Below are 16,099 nucleotides of genomic sequence, written 5' to 3' on the forward strand. Positions count from 1 at the left end.
TTTTTTTTTAAGTTCGTAGGCACCATGCATGGTTATAGTCAGGGCTGTAGTTGCTTAATAAAGTCACAAGCACCAATCATAAAGTGATCCTATGTGATTAAAAAAAAAAAGGTGCCGTCACCCGGGGACAAAATGGCAACCGTGTTGTAAAGGCATTTGTTACAAACCACTGCAATGTGCCTCATGGTGTGCTTCCCAGTGTCACAGCATCGCCGCACTCCATGTGATGAGGGGTTGCTATTTCAGCTGGGAAAAGCTGTACTGTAGGCTGAGATCAAATAAATACAAGCAAATACAGTTTAGCAAAGCTTGAGAAATGATTATAAAAGTAACCCCTGTAAAAGTGATGAATTGCTGGGTTTTCCTGCAATGTTGCTGGTTATCTGCAGGCGTGGATCTGTAGTAGTGTGCAGGCACTGTTCCATGAAAGTGTGATCATACAAATGAAGCATTAAAGTCTCTTTCCTTAATACGATGATAAAAAAAAAAAGATATGAAAAACTATGTCAAATGTATATGTGAGGAGTGCTGGAAATGACTCCAATAAAAACAATTTGTATTCCTATATTTGTGGGGACTTCTCATTGACTCTCACTATATTTTTCATTTACTATTTCTAACTCCAGTCAGACAGAACTCCACACAGGGTGAAAGTCGACAACAAACTAAATAGTTTGGCACTTTATTTTTTTTAATGCATATTTAGTTTACAAAGTTGGGATGTTCCCACAACATCGTTTTTTCAGGAGCTACTATCTTTTTGGGACATTTTCTCAAATTTTGTCCGCACATTGATAGTAATAACTACACACACACAACACACACACATATTTCCTGTAGTAAACCATTATAAGGCAGAGAACTACAAAAAAAAAATTGCTTGAGATATTCATCAGATACTATTTTAAAAAATCACAATGTTAAGTAATTTATAATTATGAACGCTAAATGAAGAAGATTTCATTGTTCTGGCTTCCTGATATCATTTAGGGTTGAATTTTAGAAAGGGGGGCATAACAACCAAAAACCATTGTCCCAGATGTTTTCCTCAACTTTTTTAAATCATTAGTAGATTACCATTCTATGATCTCAGTGAAAACCTGAGAAGATTGGCAATCAGATAAGAAGGCCCAAAGGCAGATGAGCGTATGTATGGCAATTTATTAATGAGGAGTGAAACCATTCCAGAACAGTCTAAAATTAGCTGAATACACTCAGCCTCCTCTAGCACCTTTGCTAATATATATATATATATATATATATATATATATATATATATATATATGTGTGTGTGTGTGTGTGTGTGTGTATATATATTATATGTGTGTGTATATATATATATATATATATATATATATATATATATATATATATATATATATATATATAGAATGTGTCATCCCAAATCATCATACTGTAACACTCTCCTTGCAGGTCTCCCTGGTTCAGCTATCTGCTCCCTTCAGCTCATTCAAAATTCAACTGCTTGTCTTGTATTCTCCCAGCCTCGCTACTCTCATGCTACCCCTCTCTGTTTCGCACCCTACACTGGCAACCTATCTCTGCTCGCATTCAATTCAAGACCCTTGTTCTTGCCTACCTCTCTCTTCACCACACTGCCCCTCCTACCTCCAATTCCTAGTGTCTCCCTTTAATCCCTCTCGCTCTCTCTGGTCCTCCACTACTGGCTGACTAGTCACTCCATCCTCCCGTGCCCGCTCCTTCTCTTCCCTAGCCCCTCTGTGGTGGAACCAGCTTCTGGAGAAACTCAGGACTGCTCCGTCTCTCCACCGCATCCTCAAGACCCACCTGTTTAGACTGCGCTTGTAGATCTCTCAAGCTACCCCTCCTACTATGCACTGGACTTGCCTGACCTGAGCATCATGTTACTGGATCCTCAGCTAATGCATCACCCTTACACTACTAATATGAGATAGAACTTGTTGTAATCCTAACTTGTTGCATCCTAGTTCATATTATATTTTAGTTGTACTATTGCACTTACTGTAAACTACACTGTATTTAAATATTAAGCTTGTGTTGTAACCCTGTACTGCCGTATAACACATGTCAGAGATTGCCAGATTGCCTTGAAAATGGAAAGGCTGAAGGGGGCTGGTTGGAAAAGGACTGTATAATGCCTACATTAAATGATTTGGCAACACTGTCCAGATACAGATCATGTTCATGATCATTTTCTGTAACGGCTCCATGAATTCTCAGTTTCCTCAAAGAATAGAGACTGTCACAAGGCATGCTGTTTCAAAGAAACAACAGGAAGTTCAAAAGTGCTACCAAAAGGAAGAAGAAAGACAATTTGCTAGCAGTTTGTTTAATGAAATACTTTTTCATCAGAAAAAACTGGCAGGAAATCACAGAATCCCAGTGACCTAACTGGGTTAGATAAATGCTTCCCCCAGATTTATTTGCTGATCCACATCATGGCTGCATGTGTTGGATTCCCCTCTATAACTACTAATGCATGCAATGTTATTTTAAAAGGTTTGTTTCACTAGCATAATGCAGGTCAATGTTCACCCATTTTCAAACTTTTTTTTAGTTTTTTTTTCTGATATAATTTTACAGGAAACAAGGCAGAGATAACATTTTCACCATATGCTCATAAGCTAATGGGTTTGGTTGAAAGCAGAGGCGGTCAGGTGGTGATAGAAAATAGTTGATTTGGTATGGTGGCATTATTAAAATCTTGTGATGTGCCAACATTTGCCAAGTGTCATCAATGTAATTTTTATACAAAGAGCAGCATGACATCGACTGTACAAAACTAATAACAAGTAACTAATCCCGTCAAGGATATAAAATACCAAGAAAAAGTATGTGACCACAGCATGCTATGATGGCTCCAGTGCAGTGTTTGTGGCTCTTTTGGAGCACTGTTACGTTTTCTGGTTCTGAAGCCCTGATATCTGCCCAGGTTTGTGTTCTGTCATGTGCATGGAGAAATTCATTGTAGCAGAATTTAACAACGAATGCCCATGCTGATTAAGTTCTCAAGAAAATAGCCATGGGAGCTTTATCCCTTTATCATGGGGGAAACAAAATAATAATCACTGAGAATGAGGATGTGGGATTCATAACGCATAACTAATGGTTGATCAACGACCTACCAAACAGTAACCAAATCATGTTTTTTAAACCAGCCAAAAACCGCACTTACAATTAAGATTTTATATATATTACAAAAGCATAAATAAGGGCTACACATTTATTTAAAATAATAATAATAAAAACACAGTACTGTTATAAACTATGTATTTATTTATTTGCTTTGCTTGGTTATTTCTCACAATTTACAGAACCAGAACCGGTGTTTTTATCCTTTTTTTTTATTTGAGATAAAATGCGACAGATCCTGAAAAATCGTCATCTTTATCTTTAAAATACATTTAAAAACAATTGTAATTGTACTGATACAGTCCTTAAAATGGTGACAAAAAAAAAGATGAGGGGAGGACGTGATCTATACAGGAACATCGTGGTGATAGAAGTTATGCGCTGGTGATGACCTCCTAATCGAAAGGAACAGAAAAAAAAAGCTCGATAAAAATAACTAAACCACCAGACAGTATGCTTTCAAAACAATACACATGTGGCCCGGATACTGCCAATCTGACAGCACTGACAGGGGGGGTAGACTACAAGTCGAATGCGAGGCGCATGCATTACCTATTACATGTTACCTCAAGCTCAAGCAACAAATAAAACGTGACTTTGTGTAATTGTTGTTTAAGAAAATCTATATTCTATTAGCGTTCCAGTACTTTCAGATTTAGGAGTACACCGCTGGTTGGGAAGCCCAGGTTTACTATACAGCAGGTGTCTCTATTGGCACGTGACGCACTTACCTCAAAGCAGTGTGAGGCTTTTTTGTTTACGGTTGCTAAGACAACACGTTGAGCGTGTATACAGAAAGCCCCGGGAACAGATGCAGACAAATCATTTTTTAAACGCGTTTAAAATTAAAGTCACTACAGGGTAAACGCTGACATTTACTAAATATAGCACCAGGAAATACCGCAAGCCTTGAACGTTTTAAAAAAACGTAAGTTTTACAATTTGTAAAATGATTTCTTTGCCACTGGATCTTATTGAATACTGTAGGCCTACTTTAAAAGTACGGTTACTAATGTTACTATGTAGTATTGCTATTGTAAGCCAGAGTTGCAAATATATGGTTAGCTAAGCATTTATTTACCGTAAAGTGCATATTGGTGTATGGATTTTGTAGAATTTGAAGTAGTTTGTTGAAAATGATTGATTTTTTAAAAATAGTTGAACATATTTTATTATTATTAGTAGTTGTCGTAGTCGTAGTAGTAATATAAGTCGTAGAAAAATGTATATTTTAAAACTGTCCTTGTACTATCAAGCTTTTTACTTTGTGGTATAGAAAGTATCCTATATGCTGTGCACAAATGTCTTGTTTTGTACCTTAAAGTTTATACTGTATTAAGTAACCCGTCTCCTCTGCTTCTGTTCCTCCATCCTGTTTTTTCCTGGTTTCTTTCTACACTTCTTTGTGTAATATCCTTGTCTAATTAGATACGCTGCAGCTGACACTGTGCATTCTAGGATCATATGCTCTGTTGTTTTATTCTGCCACATAGGCTATACTGTAGGCTACAGAACATCCTGCAACACATAGTGAGTGCACTGTTGCTCAGTGGCTTGCCTAGGCTGCAATTTGAACAAACATTTAAATTGCCTAAGATTCTGAATCTAAATCTACAGTATAGTTATTGTATTGTATGTAGCTGTCCCATGAAAGACTGTTTATTGCTACACCTACTTCACTACAGTTGTTTTTTTGTAAACAGCATGAATCATTGCCCCTGAAAAATCTCTTGCCAAAAACCTGGCAATTCACTTACCTCACAGCAAACCATGTGTTTACAAACTTTACAGTCTTCATTTGTTCTCTATAGCATAAGGACTATTATGTTGAATACACCTGACTATTACTTCAGTTTTGCATGTCCTTTATTTAAGACCTCTGCTTTCAGCATAACTTTGTGGTCTATCTATTAGCAAACTTGGTCAGATTTACAGGTAATCACAAACATGTCTGGTAAATACAATAAATAAATAAATAAAAACAAAATATATTGATGGATCAAATAGGCTTTTTTAGATCTTTAAGATGCAGTTACCAAACATCTGACACATTTTCTGTTTTCCAACAATATATCAGGAGTCTTTGGACCCATGTTTTTCAGGTTACTGTAGTGAAAACTTAGTTTTGTAGTTATTATTATCATTATCATTACCATTATCATCACTATGCCTTTATTTATTTACCGGGCAGCTTCCTTAACTGAAATGCTTAATCCCTGTGATGCTCATTATATAACATTCAATATATTAATTAAAATTAAACCCAAATGACCCTGTAAGACAGCTGGTGATTTGCTGTCCTATTTCTTGTTTAATCCTTTACAGGCAGATTTGAGTAATGAGCGGTGTCTGTCTTTTCACTTCTAAGACTAACAATTTGCATTATATTTCAACATCAATCCAAATTAAATTGACTGAATTAGGCCTATATTGTAGATTATCCTGCCACAATTAAATGTGTCCTTGTGCAGTACAGCATAAAAATAAATTGAGGAAAAATATTATTTCTAAAATACAGAATTTAACTTGCCTACAAATATTTAGCATTTGTGATATACTTGCATACCTGCCGCCAGCCCCCACGAAAACATTCGCAAAGTATACAGGCCTGCCAACAAAACCAAATGCCAGCTTAGCTTTCTACGTTCATCGACAACTAAAAATCGAAGGTTATATTTAAATGCAAAGAAAGAAAAATAAAATAAAATAAATGAACTACTGAGTCAAACCTGAAGCGCATCAACAAACAGAATAATTACCATTTAGCTGAAAACAAGCCCAGCCCAGTTAAAGTGTAACCATGTTTTCTGTGTGCTTTAGGGGGTGTTATAAAATGGGTATTTTAAATACTCTATCCTGTTTGGTCAAAACAGGTCATATGGGGTGTTTATTGCAGCATATCACCATGGGTCAGCACATCTTTTCAAAAAGGGGCAAATCACTGAGATATCCATACGCAGCATACTAAAATACGCTCTCAGATCACCCCCGGGGGAGCAGTGCTGTTTTTCAGAACTGCAGCAGTAAAAATGCCATTAAATTCCAAAGGTAAGGTTAGTTTGAATTGTAGAATGTTTTTGCCTTTTACATTAAAAACTTTCTCCAGTCTAAAATACACGGTTAACAACTTGATATTTGAAATGCTCACAAAAAAGTCACGAAAATATATTATTATGCACAGAAAATACTTGATATTATAACTTGCAGACACCTCCATTGTACTCCTGAAAACAAAAACATTAGTTGTCATATGTATACTGCAGTAATATTTCTTATGGTGTTGTAATAAATATCTCTTTGGTATACCCCCAAATTATTTATATTATCAATTACATTTATTACAAATTAATAGAGGCCCTGTATTTCAAATAGCATCAAAACTATCCCCCGGAGCCCCATAGTGATAATAGAGCCCCATGGGCCCCGTAGTGGTAAGAGAGCCTCCCGGAGCCCCGTAGTAATAGAGCCCGCCGGAGCCCCGTAGTGATAATAGAGCCCCATGGGCCCCGTAGTGGTACTACAGCCCCTGGAGCCATGTAGTGGTAATAGAGCCCCCGGGGCCCTGTAGTGGTAATAGGGCCCCCCAGGGCCCCATAGTGGTAATAAGTCAGTTTGATAAGTAACTGGATATTTCATGCAAATAATGTATTTCTCACCACTGTGAAGTGGTAGCACAAATCTGGTATGGCTATCTCCTGTTACTACCCTGTGAGGAGGGGTCTGCGTGATTGAAGGCAGACTCATTTGTACTGTATAATGATGAAAATAGGCAGTAATATTTTACTTTAAAATGTAATGAACAAATCAAGAATTACAAGAAGTATAATGAATCAAATACAGAAAAACTGCACTTTAAATGGCAATGTTTAATTCAACATCTATAAATCACTTTTTTTTAATTAATGAATTTTTGGTTTTATTATATGGAATATAAGTTATATGGAGCTATTTGTGTGTTTTTCTTTTAGCTTACTTCAAGGCGGAAGGATATTTAATAAAAATGACTTTTTTGTTCATTAATTTTTTTATTCAATTTAGGTGGTTAACCCATTTTATAAGTACAATAAGGCACTTCAGGGTGTGTGATATATTAGAGTATATCACACACACTGTCGTGCCGTATTGCTTACATATTACTAACAGAGATTATTATAGCCTCTATGGAATACGTCAAACAACTCTTCAAAAGGGCTTGTAACCAGTTCAAATCCCGGCTCACTCACTGACTCACTGTGTGACCTTGAGACGTTGTTAGTGACTCTGCAGCTGATGCATAGTTCACACTCCCTAGTCTCTGTAACTCGCCTTGGATAAAGGTGTCTGCTAAATAAACAAATAATAATAATAAACATTAAAAATAGCTGTAAATGCAGCATTTAACAGTTAAAACCCACCAAACGTGTATGAATACAAATAATACATGTTTAACATTGCTATAACCCTAACAGGAAATATTATAAATGGAAACCTTACATGTAGGAAGATATATATATATATATATATATATATATATATATATATATATATATATATATATATATATATATATATATATATATATATATATAATATACAGTATATATATATTACTCTAGGTCATCAAAACCAAGGGCAATACGTTTGTCATGCAGAACAAGTTTGATACGTTTGATATCCACCTCCACGTCCCAATATATGTTCAATAGTGCAAGTCCAGTTAATCTTTCTTCCCACGTTGTACTCCACAGATAAGTCTTAAGACGTCTAAGGCAGCTAAGCAACCGTTCAACGAAGCAGTAGACACAGGCATTGTTAACAGAACTGTCAGAATTGGCATTCATGTTGGAGTACAGTCGGTACATGATTTTTCACAGCAGAGTTGAGGTCCTGTGCATTGACCCCCCCTTCCTGGATTGCCAACTGTCACAGCTGTAGTTCACAGTCAACGCTATCTTCATTAACAAGAAATCTTCGGTACTCTTGTTCAGTGTCATCCCGTTTCCAGTGTAATATCCCTTACATACTAAGCTTTCAGAGGTTGGCAAAGGCGATCTTAAGTGGTCAATAAATGGAATAAAGACATTCATTCTCCAGTACTCTTTAGGTGATGCATTGGCATGATGACACTGATGTACATTTGTTCTTGGTGTCCCAACAAGAATGTCATATTCCGACGAGGTATCACAAGCACTGCTCCAAATCTGGTTAAACAATTCATCATCTCTTTTAAGCAAAACAGCCAGCTTGTTCAGATGCCCAAACAAGGTCGCGCTCGGGTGATTGTAATGCATTACAGAGGGGCACAGTCTTTGAGTCAGTTTTGCACTGATCAGAAACTCAAATTCGTGATTTGCATCGCTTGCAACTTTCCTGGAGCTGTCCTGCTTTAGATCCTGAAGTGGGGTGATAATTCTACCAAAACTTTCCAAAAATGTGGTTACTCTTGTCTGTAATAGAAACAGGTGCTACAAATCTGTCAACGTTAATAAATAAAGGTAAGTGAAAAAACTGAATAATCCTAAATATATGAGGAATAAAGATGATTATAAGGCCCTGTGGCCCCCAACGATTGTGTAGTGAGGACCAATGTTTTCAACTATTTTAAAATGGAATGTTGTATGCTTTTTCTTGTTAAGATGGCTGAAATGGAAGCTACAGACAACATCCTCATTACAGAAACCCCAGACCAGTATAAAGACTCTTACTTTACCTACGAGGACCCATTTGAGCGCTCAGTAAAGTACATGGAGAAACACAACATTCTTTACATCTTTCAGGTGTGTGAGATCATTTCTTATATGTTTTACCTTGCCAGTGGAATGCCCAAGGAGGTGAAAATTGAGAGGGGTCGTGTGTGGTGCACACTAAAACCTGTTTGACTTGTTTTGTGATGCATTTTCTTCTTTTCACTGACTTTTTTTCTATGATTGGTCAGCACCCCAGAGAAACAAGATTATTATTTTCTTCTCAGTGCTCTTCAATCTATATTGCAATTTATTTGACACAACAGTGTGTCCAGGATCAGCAGCACTTATACAATTTCATCCAATATGAATGAATTATTATAAGTCATTAACATACTGTGATCAGAATGCTCTTTTAAGCACATAAACATTTGTACCCCTGAAGTGTGCTCAATTAAGTTGTCTTTTGCTGTTCTAGTCCCCACAGACTGCAATTCCCCACCATCTATTTGAACAGAGTCCAAAATAAAGAAGACTATGTTATTTTTCTCTCGGCTCTTTTACTGTGTATGTGTTTTATATGTAATGGGAAATAGGAAGAATAGACTTGTTTGCCGTAACTCTTGAGCATCATGTGGTGGCCCTCGACAGAAATGTGGCACCATCACTGATTGGAACAGTGTATTAATTCTTTTTCAAGCAGTAAACCCCCTAATGTGGCAGTATGTAAGAAGTCTGTCTCCCCATGTCTTGAATGTAGTCCAGTCACTTTCAACTGTACGTGACTAGGCACTCAATTACACAACATCATAAGACTTCCCATGGCTTCCAACCAATAATAATAATAATATAATGTACCGTACATTCATATCTAATGTGATTTGTTTAATTCATGTAAGGAGAGCATGGTCTTCATTCAGAAAAATGCCCTTCTGTATCAAAGTATGATAGTAGATGATACATATATAATAGGATATAGTTAAGGCTATTTGATTTACAATGACATTATTATTTTTTTATTTTAGTTGGTTTACAATTACATTATTATTATTTTTTATTTTAATTTCCCATGTATGTGTGCATACTGTATTTGTTATGTAAGAATTGTAATGCTGTGTGCTAATTAACTGTGACAGAATTGAACAAGTGTGATATTGGTTTAAAGCAACCTGGATTTTTTTTTTCTGAAAACAGAAACAATCAATATATTAAAAAATATATATATATAATCATCTTCAAATAGTGAATAATTAAATTAGTAATTACATTGTTTTGTATGAAACTTTGATTATTTATTTACTAAAGTGCCATTAGCTGTTACATTTATTTATTTATTTATTTGTTTTGCATCATTTCAATTACATGATTTGGATTATACTGACTGCATTATGCACATTACATGCTTGGTGCTGCAAAACTAAATATTTAGCCTGTTGAAGAACATTTATAATGCATTTACACTGTTTTCATTCAACAGGAGATTACAGAAAACTTGGTGTATGCAAGACCTGAAGAACCTCTTCAGTTCATGTTAGAACAGGTTGGGTTTGACGATTCATTATTATTGTTATTATTATTATTACTATTATTATTATTATTTAACTCAAGCAGGCATGGCTTTGGCAGAGGTTTAATGAGCATCGTGGCTGTTTAGATCCAACAACAGTTGGGTTGGGAGCTCCTGTCCAGTGCTGAGAATGAATTACAATACCTCAATTTGAATTTTAAAAAATGCAGCCAAGTTTACTTTTCTGTGCTGTAAATCTTATTTTGAAGTGCAACCGTTGCTAATTACTAATTACCATCTAAAATTAAACAAGAACCTGTACTTCAAACAGACTTCCTTTTTATCATATCAATTGCAAGCATACTTTTAACTCATTAAAAGGCTCTCTGTTGTAACCTTACTTCTGATATAAGGCTACTATATGTTCCTTCCTAATTACATTAAACCTTATTAGGAGCACATAATTATACTGAGCACCTAATCACAATCAAACAGTTTGCCTTTCAAGGACGTCTCTGTAATAAGGGTTGTGAGTGAAGAACCCTACGGAGTACATTTCTTTACCCATAAGGCTGACAGTTTCCAAATGAGTAATTACTTCTCAATAACTTAAGAAAAGTTTTCTGTTCAGATACATCGTTTAAATGTATTGATGATTATGAAACATGGCATGAACACTTAGTTTGAGGCCCACCACTTGTCCAATTGGAAGAAGCGACAGACCCCAATCAGTTTTTACACTGGTCAGTGTTTATGCAGCTGCATAGCATATTTGTTTGTACTCTGCATATTGACAGTGCTGGTTTTTAACAGGTCCCAGGGGGTTTATTGTGCAGTTAATTTGTTTTTCTTTTTTTATCAATAACAAATATTTAATTTACTTATATAACATCTCATGAAGTCAAAACTTTTTAAAAAGCTATTTCCAACAAACTTAACAACAAAACTATGTAAATTCCTTAATCTGAAAAACATTCCTATACACTTCCATATCAATGTATCATTTCCCTTGGGAGGCAATCATGAGCTGCATGTTATAATGAAGATAATTATCAGCAGCAGTGTGGAGTAGTGGTTAGGGCTCTGGACTCTTGACCGGAGGGTTGTGGGTTCAATCCCCAGTGGGGGACACTGCTGCTGTACCCTTGAGCAAGGTACTTTACCTAGATTGCTCCAGTAAAAACCCAACTGTATAAATGGGTAATTGTATGTAAAAATAATGTGATATCTGTATAATGTGAAATAATGTATAATGTGATATCTTGTAACAATTGTAAGTCGCCCTGGATAAGGGCGTCTGCTAAGAAATAAATAATAATAATAATAATAATAATAATTTAATTCCTTACCACCAAGAGAGCACCGGTAATGCAAATAAATACAAATACTGTGATGGAAATAAATGATTTACTTTAACACAAGTTCCACGTAGAAATTACCTGTTACCAAAGAAAAAGAGCGCTGGTGGAATAAATGATGCCATCCATACTTTATTAATATTTAAGTGTCAGACATAGAACTGAAGGACCATGTACAATATCAATGTATCAAACGTGTTAATGTTAATGGTGCATGTATTTAGTCAGTGCAAGTTATCTCCGTCAAGCTTATCAGAAACTTAAAATGTGTTTTTATCGGTCCCATAATATTGGGACAGAGTATTTAAGCAATACATGCTCTGATGGCAGTTGAATATATAACATTTTTCTACTTTATTGTTCAATGTATGACCCTTGACCTTGCCTATCGTGTCTCCTTATATTCCCTCCTGCCCTCTCCGCTCATCCTCTACTGGGATGACTTGTTATGGCTTCTCTTCACTCTACTTCCTCTCGTGCTCGCTCCTTCTCTTACCTCGTCCCCCTGTGGTGGAACCAGCTACCGGTTAACCTCAGGACTGTTCAATCTTTTACTGCTTTCCTCTGTCTTCTTAAAACCCACTTATTCAACGTTTATTTGTAAATTCTTATTTTATATATCTTTTTATTTTCATGTTTTAATTTTTTTTTGTGTATATTGTATATAACTCTTTATTTTTGCATTTGTATTGCCTGTAACATACTGTATATTGTTATATTTTGTTTAATTTCTGTAAGTCACTTTGGGTAAAAGCATCTGCTAAATAATAATAATAATAATAATAATAATAATAATAATAATAATAATAACAGATTATGTAACTTCTTAGCCCATTGATATTGCTCACAGATCTACAGTTAAAAGAGTGCATCCTGTCATAACTTGAATATTCTTTGAATTCAACAGCCATTTCCTGTTGCACATCCTTTGTTTATTTAATGCACTTGGAGTCAAGACCTGGTGTGCTTATAATAGCTAGTGGCAGTGGTATATGAAAGACAGCCTTAATGCAATGATGACATGTTTCAGTATCTTCCCCAGCAAGGACAAATAAAAGAATGTATTTGCTTGATCCTTCTTATGGCTCTTGTAGAACAGAGACAAACATTCACATTATACTGGAGCAAAAAAACTCAAACCGTATTCCAGTACATTGCCAGGAAAATACAGTAAAACTGCTGGATTGCAATCGTTTTCAACTTGTCCAGCAGAGGGAGGTAAGAGATCCAGAAAGAACAGATATTTCATGATGGAACAATCCTGATAGAATTAGAGTAGCACTAAAAAGCATTCATACAGCTCAAGAATACCTACATAGCATCAGCTTTATTATTATTATTTTCTTAGCAGATGCCCTTATCCAGGGCAACTTACAATTTTTACAAGATATCACATTATTTTTTTCATACAATTACATTATTATTTACACATTATTTTTACATATAATTACCCATTTATACAGTTGGGTTTTTACTGGAGCAATCTAGGTAAAGTACCTTGCTCAAGGGTACAGCAGCAGTGTCTCCCACCTGGGATTGAACCCACAACCCTCCGGTCAGGAGTCCAGAGCCCTAACCACTACTCCACACTGCTGCCCTTTAGCTTTGTTCTTTGTTGGACAATATGTTTCTTTATTCTTTATTGCCCTTATGTTAGTAAAAAAAAAAAAATTATTAATTTTACAGTACAGGTATTCTGATTTTATGATTCATGAACGTAGTCCTGGGGTACATCATCAATATTTTTTGACTTGCTAATAATATTTAGCACAAATTATATATTTTTAAATATCGTAATCTTGGGGTATATAAATTGGTCTGTCCGTCGATCTGTCTTTCTGTATTCATATTTCTTGTACACTTTATTTATTTTTTTACATAATGTACGTCCTTTGGGATATTCAAATAATAATATAATGTAAAGTACAAAGTCAAACCCATGATGCTTAGATTTGGGAGCAAATAGAAATAGTCCAGGCAGACGTGCACTAACTTTAAGAGCATTTTACTCATTTTTTCAGTACAGTTAAGATGTTTTAAGCAGCAACGATGCATGCTACATTAAGTAAATGTCTGAATTGAGTTGTTTATTGAAGTGAAATGGGACATTTATAGTCAGCAGAGGATGGTTGGCTCCAAAAGTCAGTTCAGAAACACTGTTGTTACAAGATGTTCTTTCTGATGCATTAGGATACAGGTCTTTTGCCTCCATCATTTCAAGTCTTGAAAAAAATAAAATGAAAATCTAACTGATGAAATTGTTAAAGTATATATATATATATATATATATATATATATATATATATATATATATATATATATATATATATATATATATATATATATTTCCATTATTGCAATGGGATTTGGAATTAAATCTTCCTGTCTAGAAAGAAAGCACACGTGAAACTAAAAAAGCAGTGGAAGAAATCGGGACAAAACTAAACATTGACAAAAATGTAACCACTCTGAAAATTGAAAATTGTGTGGAAATAAGCCATGTACACATTTACTTTGTATGCCCCTGATTGTCTTGATTTCCTGTTTTTTATCCATAAGAGCAATGGTCCTAGTTGTTGCACCCAGAATCCTACTCATTGATACTGAATAAGTTGAAAAATACAATTATAAGACCAGTATCTTAGAGGGGACAGTAGCAAAACAATGAACAGTGATACAAAGTCAAACTGTTACGTTACTCACCTGGCAAAAATCACATAGACAAACACTCCTCCACTGTGACAACAACCCTGCTCTATGTAATGTTATCATGAATTGAAATCGCTTGTTAGCAATCAGCAATGTCGCTTCTTTGTAAACTGATTTGGAATTCCTTCTAGACCACTGTAAAAGAAAAACATCATTCCTGAATAAGATGCCATCTTGGTCTCAAATTATTATTATTATTATTATTTATTTCTTAGCAGACGCCCTTATCCAGGGCGACTTACAATCGTAAGCAAATACATTTCAAATGGAAGAAGGTCTAGTAAAAAATGTCCTTCTCCGACTGTTTTATTGTAGCTTAATATGCACAGAATACTAGCCTAGGAGCCTGTCATGCAATGCAGATTTCTAATGAGTATGATGAATAGTGGGTGTGATGAACAGTGTGTCAGTTGTTACCTACAGCTATACACAGTACTAAAGCTCTGAAGCATGTTCTTAATTTTATTGAACACAATGGAATTTGCTAACTGTGAACTATGTTCTTTTTGTAGGTGCAAACTATGATCAAGAATAAGAAGGAAACCAATTAAAGCATTTAATTTAATTGCACGGAAGGACTTACCATAGCCACATCATGAACAGGCACCAGGCGCATAGTTGAAGATGACAACCACAATTTGTTTTTATTTAGTAGTCACAGTTAAGCTAGAATTGCATCAATAATGTTATTCAGGGTCCTGGTTTCCGTTGATAATATAAAAATATGACAAAACTTGAAAAGAACATTTTAGAATCCTTTTTATATTTTTACATGTTTTGATTGTAAAACAAACCAACCTGTACAATCTTAATAGCTAAACTGAGTGTGTGTCCGTGTGTTTTTACATTTAAAAATGTTTTTCCACCTATGAGGGTATCCTTTTTAATCCATACTGTAAATAAAAGCTTTTAGGGGTTTCTTGTAAAATGTTGTCAATGCAACAAAATAAAAATATATACATTTCAGGAAAATAAAGGCAATGTATTGCTTCTTTTGCTACCAGAATTTAACATGTGGATTTCAGAAACGTAAAATGTGCAAAACAAAATTATATTGTTTAATACTTTTGTGGATTTTTTAAATGTAGATCAAACATAAATTGATGAAATCGTGAAAAGAAATGATCTCATTAGTAGTTATGGTACTAATAAGATGGTACACTGAATCAGTTTAGTTTTACACATAATATGATAACACATTTTAGTGATCAGTACATACATACTGTATGCAAAATTACCATTTGCAGAAGTCAAGAAGGATGCCTGTCAGTCACACTCTTATGCGTGCCAGTTATGTAAAAGCTCTGATGTATTTAGCTCAGAATATAGATTTAGAATTGTATAGTATATTGGTGGTTTTATTTCAATAAACAGCATGTTTAACCTGCATGTACCTTATGCTATGTTGTTCATTCAAATATTCCAAATGGTACACAACCCTCCAATAAGTGTGGAGAATAAAGAAATGCAGAATGACTTGGGGTGTGTCAGGATGTTAGCCATTTTCTTCCAATGAACTCTCTGCTTACTAACTATCTTGGTATCCCTTCGTTGTTGTTTCCTCTCCAAATGTTTGAATGAGCAAGCTGTCTCACAACTGTAGTGGTGCTCTAAAGTGTTATCAATATTTTAGGAATGAAAAATGACTGGGGTTAAGGAATGTATTGCCCATTTTACACCCAAATTTGCATTTCTGCAATAGTGTCTTGTCATGCCATCTTAAACTA

The 16,099-nt window shown here is 35.1% G+C and overlaps 1 protein-coding gene across 1 annotated transcript; it reads left to right on the forward strand.

Annotated features, from left to right (window-relative positions):
- Positions 1-3,912: 3,912 nt before the first annotated feature.
- LOC117405130 (testis-specific expressed protein 55) lies at positions 3,913-15,781 on the forward strand. Its single transcript, XM_034007944.3, has 4 exons — positions 3,913-4,063; positions 8,751-8,891; positions 10,276-10,338; positions 14,885-15,781. Exons 2-4 carry the CDS (start codon positions 8,751-8,753, stop codon positions 14,921-14,923), a joined length of 243 nt encoding a protein of 80 aa, XP_033863835.1. The 5' UTR covers positions 3,913-4,063; the 3' UTR covers positions 14,924-15,781.
- Positions 15,782-16,099: the final 318 nt, after the last annotated feature.

The sequence above is a fragment of the Acipenser ruthenus genome, chromosome 9 (genome assembly GCF_902713425.1).
Source record: "Acipenser ruthenus chromosome 9, fAciRut3.2 maternal haplotype, whole genome shotgun sequence".
NCBI lineage: Eukaryota > Metazoa > Chordata > Actinopteri > Acipenseriformes > Acipenseridae > Acipenser > Acipenser ruthenus.

What these genes read in the sequence shown, in the direction of transcription:
- LOC117405130 (XM_034007944.3), top strand. Translation starts at nt 8,751, where the DNA reads ATGGCTGAAATGGAAGCTACAGACAACATCCTCATTACAGAAACCCCA. An exon ending in ACATTCTTTACATCTTTCAG is followed by an intron (nt 8,892 to 10,275) that starts GTGTGTGAGATC and finishes TTCATTCAACAG; the next exon opens with GAGATTACAGAAAACTTGGT. An exon ending in TTCAGTTCATGTTAGAACAG is followed by an intron (nt 10,339 to 14,884) that starts GTTGGGTTTGAC and finishes TTCTTTTTGTAG; the next exon opens with GTGCAAACTATGATCAAGAA.